This window comes from Macaca nemestrina, chromosome 9, assembly GCF_043159975.1.
Source record: "Macaca nemestrina isolate mMacNem1 chromosome 9, mMacNem.hap1, whole genome shotgun sequence".
In the NCBI taxonomy this organism is placed as follows: domain Eukaryota; kingdom Metazoa; phylum Chordata; class Mammalia; order Primates; family Cercopithecidae; genus Macaca; species Macaca nemestrina.
Genome location: NC_092133.1, coordinates 36,152,671 through 36,166,591, shown reverse-complemented (window position 1 = coordinate 36,166,591; position 13,921 = coordinate 36,152,671). Strand labels below are relative to the sequence as shown.

Sequence of the window (13,921 nt, the reverse complement as noted above, 5' to 3'; positions counted from 1 at the left end):
GCAGCAAAGGAGGGAGGCCTGTCCAGGTGGCCCTGGAGTGAAGCAGGCCGGGACCTGTGGGTGGGCAAGTCTCTGGCTCCTGGGACCTGGGGCGGCTGCCCTCTCCTGCTTTTCTCTGCGCCCCAACAGGTTGCTGATCTCTCTCCAATCCCTGTGGTGCTGTACAGTGTCCCGGCCAACACGGGGCTGGACCTGCCTGTGGATGCGGTGGTCACGCTTTCCCAGCACCCGAATATTGTGGGCATGAAGGACAGCGGTGGTGATGTGAGTGGCAGCAGCTCCAGGGCTGTAGTCCTCTCCTTTTCTGGTTCCTGGTTCCTAGCACTTTTGCTCCTGAGGGCAACTCTGAGATCTGTTTCTATCCTTGGCTTCCGTGTGGATTCTCTCTGTCGTGCGGGCTCTCTGGGGCTTTCTTGAGGGCATCTCTTTGGGCACTGGGCTTTCATTCCACCACGCTTACCAGTCCCTCACCCAGGATGAGGCTCTGGGCACAGCTCTCATACCACATTTGCTGTTGCAGGTGACCAGGATTGGGCTGATTGTTCACAAAACCAGGAAGCAGGATTTCCAGGTGTTGGCTGGATCGGCTGGCTTCCTGATGGCCAGCTATGCCTTGGGTAGGCCGCCCACTGCTCTCAAATTGTCATGGGTGACCAAGACATACCCAGGCACCTGGGTCTGCTGGGAGAGACTGTGAGGGCTGGGGCTGGGTCTGAAGACGGTGGTTTGCCAGCCTGCCCACTCTGAAAACTCAGAAACCTGGCCACGCCGCTTGCCTGTCTGAATGTGGGGTGCTGTGAGTAACCTTGTTGGCTGGAGGAGGATGGCCGTGTACAATCCCTGGCCTGTAGTAGGGATGTCTGCAGTTTGTTCTAAGTCCGGAGCTCCATGATTAGATGACAAACTTAGCTGGTCTAATCCTACCTTCTACATCATTCTCTGAGGGCAGAGGCCTTGGGGCCCTCCTCTGTAGTTCAGGAGTCCATTTTCCTCTCCCCTGTCCCAGGCCAGAATGAATTGTCAGATCTACAGAGTTGAGCTGGGGATCTTCAGTTACCTGATCAGATTCTGTTCCAATCCAGGGTCCCTATGAATGGCTCTTAGATCAACTGCTCTTGTCTGTTTAGGGTCAGCATCCTTGGGTTTGGGTTAGATTTGAGCCCTGGAGGGGAGGGAGGAGAAGGGAAGCTGTTTCTTTCAGCTGAAGCCCCAGTGAGGAGAGATTTGAGTGACTTTTCTAGCACTGCAGGGGAGATTGCTGGTTCCTATTCCATCTGGTGTCTCCAGACTTTGGCTGGTTGTCTAGGGCCTTGTACATCTCCCCCTGCCATGTCACAGCCTCTACGGTGAAGGGGAAGAAGAAGGGATCCATCATTTCTCTCTCATTCCTTAAAGTGGAGTAGATTAAAAAAAAAAAAAAAGCACACGCTCTGGAGGTTGGAGGGAATCTCAGCTCTGCAGTTTATTCACCGAGTAATGCTGGGCAAGGCATTCACCTCTCTGGGCCTGAGTTTCTACTCTGTGCATGGAGGGATCGTGAGGATTAGAGAGCATCAGGGCCATGCTGCTGAAGCGCGCCTGGAACACATAATAGGTATTCCACAAGCAACAGCTCTATTAGCTCATTCTAAATTGCCTACTCTCTCTCTGGTCTTGAGGCCACTGTGCTTAGGGTTCCACTCCTATCTAGCCTTAGAAGCATACTCACAGGCTTGCAGAAGTGGTGGGGCTTTCTGAGATCACAGCCAAACCCATTTTCATTGCCCTGATGAGCACAAAGAGGACTAGAGAGGGTCTCATTCAGGTTTATGCAGTCAATGGGAAGACATGCCTGGTGACCTGACTGTCCAGGGCGCTTTCCACGCCCACTGCTATCTCTGGTTGCATCCACTGCGGGGAATAAGATTTCAAAACAGCAAAGGCTTCCCATCCATCCTACCCTCTTACAGGACTGATGAGTCAGGGGGCTATTGGAGGAAGCTGGAGGCGTCAACTGGCAGAGGGGATTTTATTCCGGGTGGGGTTCAGGGAAGGAACTGTCCTTGAGTTCACTTTCAGGCTCTGCTCCCTGCCCCTCACAGATCAGCCCTGAGCAGCACTTGACCTGCAGGATTCTATTTTGAATATGCAGGCAGCTCTTCTCTCTGGAAATGTGTACTCTGGACTCACAGAGCATGCCTTTGATGTAGCCAGCCACGTGACATAGAAATCTGTATGTAATGTCCCCAGGCTGAAGAGGTGCTAGGACCAGGGCTTGAGATGCTCAGAGGGGAGAGGCTCTGCTGACGTTCTGCGTCTTACTTCGTGCAGGAGCTGTGGGGGGCGTGTGCGCCCTGGCCAATGTCCTGGGGGCTCAGGTGTGCCAGCTGGAGCGACTGTGCCTCACAGGGCAGTGGGAAGATGCCCAGAAACTGCAGCACCGCCTCATCGAGCCAAACGCTGCGGTGAGCCAGTGGCAGCAGGGGCGCGGTATGGGGGGAGTGGGCAGTCTGTGTCCTCACTGGAGCAGGACCCAGGGCTGGCACCAGGCCCCACTCAGTCTCTTCCTTTCAGAAAATCCTTTGAGAGAACATTCCAGTGTGGGAACTCCTTGTGCCTCGGACAAAGTCGGACACTATTGATGGTGAAACTTAAGTGTACATTAAAATTCCCTTGGGGCAAATTAAAGTTCCAACTTTTGGGCCCAAGAAGATGCACTGAAACAAACATCCTGTGTGATTGTGATAGAATAACCCTAGGACCACACTTAGAGGTGCCTGGAGAGAAAGAGCGTAAGCCAGGGGCCTCTAAATCCACGCTATTGGGGGCCAGGTCCTGAAAAAATAGGAATGCTTGGGGCTAGCAAAGGAGTTAGAAGGCAGGAGAGTACCATCTCCATATAATCTGTTCTGTGGTCAGACTGTGTACCCCAACTCTTTGTTGGGCAAACATGTGTGTACCACCATGCCCAGCTAATTTTTGTTTTTTGTTTTCATGTTTCAGTAGAGATGGGGTTTCACCATGTTGGCCAGGCTGGTCTCAAATTCCTGGCCTCAAGTGATCCGCCCACCTCAGCCTCCCAAAGTGCTGGGATTACAGGCGTGAGCCACAGTGCCTGGCCTATTTTTTTCTTTTCTTTTCTTTTTTTTTCTTTTCTTTCCTGAGACAGAGTCTCGCTTTGTTGCCCAGGCTGAAGTGCAGTGACTCAATCTCGGCTCACTGCAACCTCCACCTCCTGGGTGCAAGCAATTCTCCTGTCTCAGCCTCCCTAGTAGCTGGGATTACAGGCATGTCCCACCATACCCAGCTAATATTTTTGTATTTTTAGTAGAGACGGGGTTTCACCATGTTGGCCAGGCTGGCCTCAAACTTCTAACCTCAAGTGACCCTCCTGCCTCGGCCTCCCAATCTTTTTTCTTTTATTTTTTTGTTTTTGAAACAGAGTCATTCACTGTCACCCAGGCTAGAGAGCAGTGGTGTGATGACAGCTCACTGCAGCCTCAACGTCCTGGGCTTAAGCAATCTTTTTTATTTTTTATTTTTATTTTTGTAGAGATGGCGGTCTCACTATGTTGCCCAGGCTGGTCTTTATCTCCTGGGCTCAAGCGGTCCTCCCACCTCAGCCTCCCAAAATGCTGGGATTACAGGCATAAGCCACCATGGCTGGCCTACTGTATATTTTATATTAAACTTTTTATTTTATTTATTTACTTTGAGATGGAGTCTCACTCTGTCACCTAGGCTGGAGTGCAGTGGCACAATCTTGGCTCATTGCAACCTCTGCCTCCTGGGTTCAAGCAATTCTCCTGCTCAGCCTCCCAAGTAGCTGGGATTACAGGTACTTGCCACCACACCCGGCTAATTTTTGTGTTTTTAGTGAAGACGGGTTTCACCATGTTGGCCAGGCTGGTCTCGAACTCCTGACCTTGTGATCCACCTGCCTTGGCCTCCCAAAGTGCTAGGATTATAGGCATGAGCCACCATGCCCAGCCAAACTTTTTATTTTTAGATAATTATAGATTCCCATGCAACTTTAAGAAATAATACAAAGGGATCCCATGTACCCATGGTCCAGTTTTCCCCAATGGCAACATCTTACAAAACTGTAGAATAATTTCACAGTCTGGATATTGACCTTGATACAGTCGAGACACAGAATATTTCTGTCCCTACAAGGATCCCTCATGTCATCCTCTTATAGCCACGCCTACTCACATTTGTCTTCACCAGCTCCTTAACCTCTAGTAACCACACATATATTCACCATTTTATAATTTTGTCAGTTCAATAGTATACTATATGGAATCACATGGTATATAACTTTTGGGGACTGGCTTTTTCCACTCAGCATAATTCTCTGGATATTCATCCAGGTTGTTTGTTGCATGTATCAATAGTTAATTCCTTTTTATTTCTGAGTAGCATACCATAGTATGGCTGTACCACAGCATGTTTATTTATTATTTATTTATTGAGACAGGGTCTTGCTCTGTTGCCCAGGATGAATGCAGTGGCAGGATTATTGCTCACTACAGCCTCGACCTCCTGGCTCAAGCAATCTTCCCAGTTCATCCTCCCAAGTAGCTCAGTCAACAGGTGCACACTACCACACCTGGCTAATTCTTTTTTATTTTTAGTAGAGACAAGGTCTCACTATGTTGCCCAGGCTGGTCTTGAACTCCTGGTCTCAAGCCATCTTGCCTCAGCCTCCCGAAGTGCTGGGATTACAGGCATGAGCCACCACGGCCGGCCCCCTACAGCATGTTTAACCATTCACCTGTTGAAGAACAGCTGGGTTATTTTCAGTTTTTGGCTATTAAAAGCTGCCATGGGCTGGGTGCAGGGGCTCACGCCTGTAATCCCAGCACTTTGGGAGGCCAAGGTGGGCAGATCACCTGAGGTCAGGAGTTTGAGACCAGCCTGGCCAACATGGTGAAACTCCGTCTCTACTAAAAATACAAAAATTAGCTGGGCGTGGTGGTGCACGTCTGTAATCCCAGCTACTCGAGTGGCTGAGCAGGAGAATCGCTTGAACCCAGGAGGCGGGGGTTGCAGTGAGCCGAGTTTGTGCCACTGCACTCCAGCTTGGGTGACAGAGTGAGACTCCATCTCAATAAATAAATAAATAAATAAATAAATAAATAAATAAAAGCTGCCATGAACATTCACGAACAGGTTTTCGTGTGTCCGTAAGTTTTCATTTTTCTGGGATCAATACACAGCAGTACAAATGGTGGGTCATAGGGTAGCCACAGGTTTCATTTTCTGAGAAACTGCTGGCTGGGTGTGGTGGCTCACACTTACAATCCCATCATTTTGGGAGGCTGAGGGGGGTGGATTGCTTGAGCCCAGGAGTTCAAGACCAGCCTGCACAACATGGGGAGACTCTGTCTCTACAAAAAATACAGAAAATTAGCTAGGTGTGGTGGCATGCACCTGTGGTCCCACGACTCAGGAGGCTGAGGCAGAAGGGAAGATCCCTTGAATCTGGGAGGCTGAGGCTGCAGTGAGCTGTGATTTTGCCACTGCACTCCAGCCTAGGCTACAGAGTGAGATCCTGTCTCAAAAAACAAAACAAAACAAAACAAACGAACCCCAAAACCCCAAAACAAGCAAACAAAAACCCAGAAACAAACCTGCCAAACTTTTCCAGAGAGGCTGTACTATTTTAAATTTACACTGATGTAAACATATGAGTGATCTAGTTTTTCTGCAGCTTTGCTAGCATTTGGTGTTGTGACTATTTTTTATTTTAGCCATTCTGATAGATGTGTAGTACCATCTCATTGTGGTTTTAATTTGCATTTCTCTGATGGCTAATGCTATTGAACATTTTTTTTCATGTATTTATTTGCCATCTTTTCAGTCAACTATCTATATTTCTTACCCATTTTAAAACTGGATTGTTCTTTTGACTGTTGAATTTTAAAGTTCTTTATAGCTTCTAAATACTAGTCCTTTGTTAGATATGTGGCTTGTAAATATTTTCTCCCAGTCTGCAGCTTGTCTTTTCATTGCCTTAACAGGTCTTTTGCAGAGCAAGTTTTACATTTTGATGAAGTACAATTTATCAACATTTTCTATTATGGATCATGTTTGTGGTGTCAAGTCTAATAATTCTTAAAGAGTTCTGGGCACGGTGGCTCACGCCTATAATCCCAGCTTTTTGGGAGGCTGAGGTGGGTGGATCATGAGGTCAGGAGTTCAAGACCAGCCTGGCCGAGATGGTGAAACTCCCGTCTCTACTAAAACTACAAAAAAAAAAAAAAAATTAGCCGGGCACACTGGCAGACGCCTGTAATCCCAAGCTACTCAGGAGGCTGAGGCAGGAGAATCACTTGAACTCGGAGGGCAGAAGTTGCAGTGACCCTAGATCGTGCCATTGCGTTCCAGCCTGGGTGACAGAGTGAGACTTCATCTCAGAAAAAGAAAACAAAATAAACAAAAAAAAAAACTCTTAAAGAATTCTCAGGGCTGGGTGCGGTGGCTCACACCTGTAATCCCAGCACTTTGGGAGGCCGAGGCGGGCAGATCACAAGGTCAGGAGACTGAGACCATCCTGGCTAACACTGTGAAACCCAGTCTCTACTAAAAATACAAAAAATTTGCCAGGCGTGGTGGCAGGAGCCTGTAGTCCCAGCTACTACTGGAGGCTGAGGGAGGAGAATGGTGTGAACCTGGGAAGCGGAGCTTGCAGTGAGCTGAGATTGCACCACTGCACTCCAGCCTGGGCGACAGAGCGAGATTCTGTCTCAAAAAAAAAAAAAAAAAAAGTGTTCTTAGAAGATTATAAAGATTTTCTCTTTTTTTTTTCCTTTAAGTTTTATAGTTTTATGTTTTATAAGTCTGTGACTCATTTTGAGTTAATTTTTGTATAAAGTGTGAGACTTAGGTCGAGGTTTTGTGGTTTTCTTCCCTAAGGGATATCCATTTGCTCCAGCATCATTTGTTGAAAAGGCCATCTTTCCTCCATTGAACTGCTTGCGTGCCTTGTCAGTGGGGCATATTTGTGTGGGTCTGTTTCTGGGTTCTCTCTTCTTTCCATTGATTTCTGTGTCTATCTCTCTGCAGTACCACGCAGACTTGATTGCTGTAGCTAAGCCTTAAAATCAGGTAGACTGATTCCTCCCACTTTGCTCTTTTGTTTTTCCTTCAAATTGTTTTAGTCAAATTTCTTTACCTTTTCTTCTTTTTTTTTTTTTTTTTTTTTTTTTGAGACGGAGTCTCTCCTGTCGCCCAGGCTGGAGTGCAGTGGCCAGATCTCGGCTCACTGCAAGCTCCGCCTCCCAGGTTTACGCCATTCTCCTGCCTCAGCCTCCCGAGTAGCTGGGACTACAGGCACCCGCCACCTCGCCCGGCTAGTTTTTTGTATTTTTTAGTAGAGACGGGGTTTCACTGTGTTAGCCAGGATGGTCTTGATCTCCTGACCTCGTGATCCGCCCGTCTCGGCCTCCTAAAGTGCTGGGATTACAGGCTTGAGCCACCGCGCCCGGCCTTCTTTGCCTTTTCATATAAATTTTACAAGAATCTTGTCTATATCTACAATAAAATCTTGCTGGGCCTTTGATCGAAATTGTGTTAAGCCTGCATACCAATCTGGGGACAATTGACTTCTTTACCATGTTGTCCTCCAGTCCTTGAACATGGTACATTTCTCTATTTAGATCTTCTTTGGTTTATTTCTTCAGCATTTTGTAGTTTCCAGCCAATAAGTCCTGTACATATTTTTAAAAATTGACACCTAAGGATCTGGTGCAGACTGGCTCACGCCTGTAATCCTAGCACTTTTGGAGATAGAGACGGCAGTATTGCTTGAGGCCAGGAGTTTGAGACCAGCCTGGGCAACATGGCGAGACCCCATCTCTGGAAAAAAAAAAAAAAGACACCTCTGCACTAGGCTCTGTACTAGGCATCTATGCACATTCTGCTGCCTGGAGGGTAGAAGAGCCCCGTGGTTGCTCCCTACACACTGCCTCCACTGCATTGCCTGTGTGTCTGGCAGCAGGTGGGGTGGGCTCTGGCGGCGTTTTGAAGATGAGCAGTGGTGCAAGTCCTGACTTCCCTCCACTAGGCCTGCTCTGACACCACCCAGCTGGGAGCAGGGGTGGCAGTTCAGACGCCTTCACTCAGTCTTTGCTAGCCTGGCTGGTGTTTGACTAGAGTAGAGCAGTTATTGTCTGAAAGCTTTCCATCTTGCTAGGCCACCCCTTTTCCGGTCCTTTGGCTAGAGAGAACTGGTTTCTGTTAGTGCTTGTATTGTCTGTACCGTATTGGCATTGCGTGCTTGCTGACTTCTTCAGCTCCAAGTCTGCGCCAGGGTATGCAGCGCTGTGTTGCTTCTTAGGTCGATTGTTGGTCTTCCTTCTTCTCTCTGCCTTCCAGAGTCTTCTTATGTCTGTTTTTTTTTTTTTTTTTTTTTTTTTTTTTTTTTTTTTTTTGAGACGGAGTCTCCCTGTGTCTCCCAGGCTGGAGTGCAGTGGCGCGATCTCGGCTCACTGCAAGCTCCGCCTCCCGGGTTCACGCCATTCTCCCGCCTCAGCCTCTGAGTAGCTGGGACTACAGGCGCCCGCCACCACGCCCGGCTAATTTTTTGTATTTTTAGTAGAGACGGGGTTTCACCGTGTTAGCCAGGATGGTCTTGATCTCCTGACCTCGTGATCCGCCCGTCTCGGCCTCCCAAAGTGCTGGGATTACAGGCTTGAGCCACCGCGCCCGGCCATGTCTGTTTTTTATATAATGTCCAGATATATATAATTTTTTTATAAAATGTCCAGATAATATTTTTATATAATGTCCAGAGTTTTTAGTTGTACTTATTGGGAAGAATTGGGACAAGTACATCTACTCCACCTTCCTGAAAGTAAAAAGCTCTAAGTATTTTTCTAAATGGTGATTTTTCCTCCCTAAGAACATTAAAGTGGGTGAAAAAATATTGAAAATTGAAAAGTAGGTATGTTGGCCGGGCACGGTGGCTCAAGCCTGTAATCCCAGCGATTTGGGAGGTTGAGGCAGGAAGATCATTTGAGCTCAGGAGTTTGAGACCAGCCTGGGCAACAGAGTGAGACTTTGTCTTCAGTAAAAATAAACAAAAATTAGCCAGGCGTGGTGGCGTTCAACTGTAGTCCCAGCTATTCAGAGGCTGAGGCAGGAAGATTGCTTGAGCCCATGAGGTCGAGGCTGCAGTGAGCTATGATCATGCCACTTCAGTCCAGCCTGGACAAAAGAGCAAGACCCTGTCTCAAAAAAAGAAATTTTAAAAATACAATACATAAAAATAAAAATGAAAAATACACCAAAAAACTCCATGTATTTGGGGCACACATGATTACTTATGCATGAGTCTTCAATATGGTGGGGCACAGCTGGATCCTGTCTTTATTTAAAGCTTTGTTCATTGTGGATTTTTTTTGCATTAATTTTGATTTTTTAAAAAATATTGCATTGAAATATTACTTATTTTGGCTGGGTGCAGTGGCTCATGCCTATAATACCAGCACTTTGGGAGGCCGAGGCGGGCAGATCGCCTGAGGTCAGGAGTTCGAGATCAGCCTGGCCAACATGGTGAAACCCTCTCTCTATTAAAAATACAAAAATTAGCCAGGTGTGGTGGTGGGCACCTGTAATCCCAGCTGCTCGGGAGACTGAGGCAGGAGAATCACTTGAACCCAGGAGGTGGAAGTTTCAGTGAGCCGAGATCGCACCACTGCACTCCAGCCTGGGCGACAGAGTGAGACTGTTTAAAAACAAAACAAAAAAAGCATTGAAATATTACTTATTTTGATGATTGAGGTTTTTGGCCTCCCCTTAAGTTTTGCGTGCAAGGTAAGAGCCTCATGGGCCTGGTTGCAGTCCCAGGCTGAGCTAGGCACTCCACAATGTTTTGTTTGGGTAAAGTGGTGGGTGGGCTCTAGAGCTCCCTCATAGCTGTATCCTTACCTCAAAGGGGCAGATTAACTTAGATTTAGAGAAAGAACAGCTGAGGAGGTAGATCTGAGTCCCGTGGAGGTGAAGGTGCTTCCGAGATGGGGCCTTTCTATAAATAGGTTGTAGGAACTTGCAGAAGCGATTGGGCCCCCATTGGGCACAGGCCGTCTTGCACATACTGAACATTCCACTGGGGTGGGGCCTCGGCTCTCCCACTCCCAATGCACCTGTGAAAGCGAAGGTCCCAGAACCCGCATGCCACCGGGACAGGAAAAGGAGTGGATTCCAGGGCTCATGGGAACTGGTCTAGTATTAGCGGTGTTTTCTCATCTGGCCCTTGGGACGTCTCTATGGGGTAGGTGGCGTTATCCCTCATTTTGCAGACGAAGCAGCTTGGGCTGCCCCTGGGGAAGAGAGGATGCCTAGCTGTCATCCCAGATCTCTGCGTGTCATCCCGCCCTACCCCATCCTGCCTCACCCTTCATTCTGTGTCCTCTCCTGTGCCAGCTCTGGGCACATACCCAGGAATGCCTGGAACACCTTTCTGCTGCCTGGGCTGTGGGCTCAGACACCGCGAGAGCAGCTTGATGTCACTCTATTGCCCCTCCCTGGTTGAACACAATGTCCTTCCTCCACCTTCCCACCAGCCTGCCTCTTGCCCCTGGCTATATTTAGGACTTTCTACAGTCTTTGCCACCAACCCTTTCTTAGGGTTTGAAGAGAGGCCACATCAGATATCTTTGGAAACCCATGGCAGGAGCGAGCTTTTCTCTAGGCACCTCTTATTTCCATCCTCTATCCTGGGTCTCTCCCACCTCCTCAGGCTTTGGGTAAAAAGGCCAGACTATTAGAACATCATGGGGGGTGGTGAGGCCTGGAGGAGGGTGGCTTACCACCCATTCCAAGAAAAAAAAATCCATGCTTGATGAAGCCTCCGGGACTCTAGTGATAAACAGTTATTAGTCAATCTTTCATCAGTGGTTCCTGGCCTCTTTATCCCAAACAACCTCTTATTTTTATCCTCCTAAGGTTTTAGCTTCCCTCCAAATAAAACTTCCTTAAGGACTACTTTCGTAGTTTTTAGGTAGTGAAAGATTCATCTAATATTTCTGATCAGCATGAAATAACCAGTTGCTATACCAAAAGCAAGGAAATTTGATGCTTCATTTACTCTGTAAAATTCCACACATGATTTTAAATTATAATAGGCCAAACGCCATGGCTCATGCCTGTAATCCCAAGACTTTGGGAGGCCGAGGTGGGTGGATCACTTGAGCTCAGGAGTTTGTGACTAGCCTGAGCAACACAGCAAGACCTCATCTCTACAAAAAATGCAAAAATTAGCCAGGCATGGTGGCATGCACCTGTAGTCCAAGGTGATCTGCAGACTGAGGCGGGAAAATAGATCGAGCCCAGGAGGTCTGGGCTACAGTTAGCCATGATCATACCACTGCACTCTGGTCTGAGTGGCAGAGTGAGACCCTGTCTCAAAAAAATAAAAATAAAATAAAAATAAATAAATTATTCGGGGTGCGGTGGCTCGTACCTGTAATCCTAGCACTTTGGGAGGCTGAGGCGGGCAGATCACTTGAGGTCAGGAGTTTGAGACCAGCCTGGCCAACATGGCGAAGCCCTGTCTCTACTAAAAATACAAAAATAAAATAAAATGAAAGAAAATAAAATAAAATAAAATAAGCCTGGTGTGGTGGCAGGTGCCTGTAATCTCAGCTACTCAGGAGGCTGAGGCAGGAGAATTACTTGAACTCAGGAGGCAGAGGTTGCAATGAGCCGAGATCACGCCATTGCACTTCAGCCTGGGTGACAGAGCAAGACTCTGTCTCAAAAAAATAAATAAACAAAAATAAATAAATAAATAAATTATAACAATAGCTTTAGGTTCCCCATTATCATGGAAAAGCCTTTAGAGATCATGCTGTCCAGCTCCTTCATTTTTTAGACAGGAGAACTTACTCAGAGATAATAAGTAAATGACATAAGGTTTATACAACAAAACTTCCTTGGGCAACCATGCTTTGCTTTTCCTGGGAGAACATTTAGTGTTAGGGTCAGGAAGAGCTATGGGGAGGTGAGGGCAGCCAGATGCAAGGGGAGTAGAGGTCTGGGCTGTGGCTGAGGCTCTCACAGATCCTTCCCCCTCCTGACTTTCCAGGCCTGGTGTGCCCTGCGTCAGCTTTTGGGGAACTGGGCTGCAGACAGCTGATGCTCTAGTACCTAGACCCGCAGCCTTGCTGTCTTCTCACACCCCAGCTCAAGGACCCAATGACACCCTCTCCTCTGTTGGAGTGGATTTTTCTCCTAAAACCAAGGGAGGCACTCTTCTTCCCCAGTCTGAAGTTTTAGTATTTTTCTATTACAGACCTGCTCTCTGGTCTCTGAATCTGGATTCCCAATCTACCCTGGGTGCCATAGAGTTGGCAGTTACTTTCCTGGGGGAAGAGGGTAGGACTTCAACGTTCTGAAAGTGACAGATTTCCGAGTTCCAGATATGGGCGTTTAGCAAATTTCTCAGTCTCTTTTAACAGGCCCTGCTTTGCAGGTAACGCGGCGCTTCGGGATCCCAGGGCTGAAGAAAATGATGGACTGGTTTGGCTACTACGGAGGCCCCTGCCGCGCCCCCTTGCAGGAGCTGAACCCCGCTGAGGAGGAGGCACTGCGCATGGATTTCACCAGCAACGGCTGGCTCTGAGGGCCGGCAGCGTCCATGGCTGGCCTGAGCCCATCTCAGCCTCCTGTCTTGCACTTGCAGCCTGAAGCAGAGAGCGCAGGGGGATGAGGGCGGCGGGCGCGGGGAGCCGGTAGAGGCTCCTTTGCCTACTTTAGTCCTCCAGGCAGCCTTTCACAGGCATGCCCACGCACATCTCCTATTCTCATGGCCCCTGACCTCTCCCTTTTGTATCCTAAACTGTCTCTCTGGCCTGAAGACTGGTAAAGAGCAATTTCTCAATTCGTCTCTCTACTGTGGATGCTTTCCTATGCCCTGAGGCACATGAAATCGGAATGGAAGGGCAGAGGTGCAAGTAGGCACAGTCAGGAAGTTTTTCTTTCTTTCTTTCTTTTCTTTCTTTCTTTTTTTTTTTTTTTTTTTTTTTTTGAGACAGAGTTTCGCTCTGTTGCCCAGGCTGGAGTGCAATGGTACCATCTTGGCTCACTGCAACCTCTGCCTCCTGGGTTCAAGCAATTCTCCTGCCTCAGCCTCCCAAGTAGTTGGGATTACAGGCGCCTGCCACCACGTCCAGCTAATTTTTGTATTTTTAGTAGAGATGGGGTTTCACCATGTTGGCCAGGCTGGTCTCGAACTCCTGACCTAGGTGATTCAACTGCCTCGGCCTCCTAAAGTGCTGGGATTACAGCCAAGAGCCACTGCACCCAGCCGGGAATTTGTTTTATTGAAGTGGGGACTACTTAGACTTGGGGCTTGAAACCTGAGTCTAGCACAATGCAGCTGGAAGCCAGGGCTACTCCTACAAACCCAAGTTCTGACTCCTTCCAGGGAAGTATCAGCTTAGGAAACTTGATCAGGAAAGTGTCACTGGTCTTTCAAAGAGCCCTCTTTACCCTCCCACCCCCGCCCTCCACACTGCAAGCTGCATTCCAGCCACAGGCCCTTTTCTAAATCTATTTTCATTCATCTCCTATTCTGGTCTCTAGCCTTGATTCCAACCACGGAAAGCACGGAGACAGCTCAGTGGCTTGTCAGATTGGTAAATAGTGACACCTGGTGGATAAATGTTACATTCTAGAAGACTATTCTGGCCAGCCTAGGTCTGAAACACTAAGGGGACTTCGCCTGAGTTAGGGCCATCCTCTTGCCTACAGGCACTCTGCTTTTATTATTAAAAATAATCACTTTGTTACTATAATAAAATTTAACAGGTAAAATTTGTGTGGCTATGTACAGACGGACACTCTATTGCTATGCAGATCTTAGGTTTCCTGGCCAGATGTCAAGAACCTTCCTAAAGGCAAGTGAACTCTGATGGTCTGACTTCTCCCAGCT

The 13,921-nt window shown here is 47.9% G+C and overlaps 1 protein-coding gene across 3 annotated transcripts in view; it reads left to right on the top strand.

The window, feature by feature from the left end:
• Positions 1-13,921, top strand: part of LOC105478444 (4-hydroxy-2-oxoglutarate aldolase 1) — a 32,620-nt gene that overhangs the window by 15,239 nt on the left and 3,460 nt on the right. Inside the window, exons 4-7 of one of the 3 annotated variants that reach the window (XM_011735737.2) lie at positions 130-264; positions 521-617; positions 2,311-2,444; positions 12,461-12,868. In XM_011735737.2, the coding sequence (XP_011734039.1) occupies positions 130-264; positions 521-617; positions 2,311-2,444; positions 12,461-12,610 (516 nt within the window). In that variant the 3' untranslated portion in view covers positions 12,611-12,868. Of the gene's footprint in view, positions 1-129; positions 265-520; positions 618-2,310; positions 2,445-2,553; positions 2,709-12,460; positions 12,869-13,921 lie in introns of those variants that run through there. The other 2 variants (XM_011735739.2, XM_011735738.3) reach the window with 2 other exon arrangements.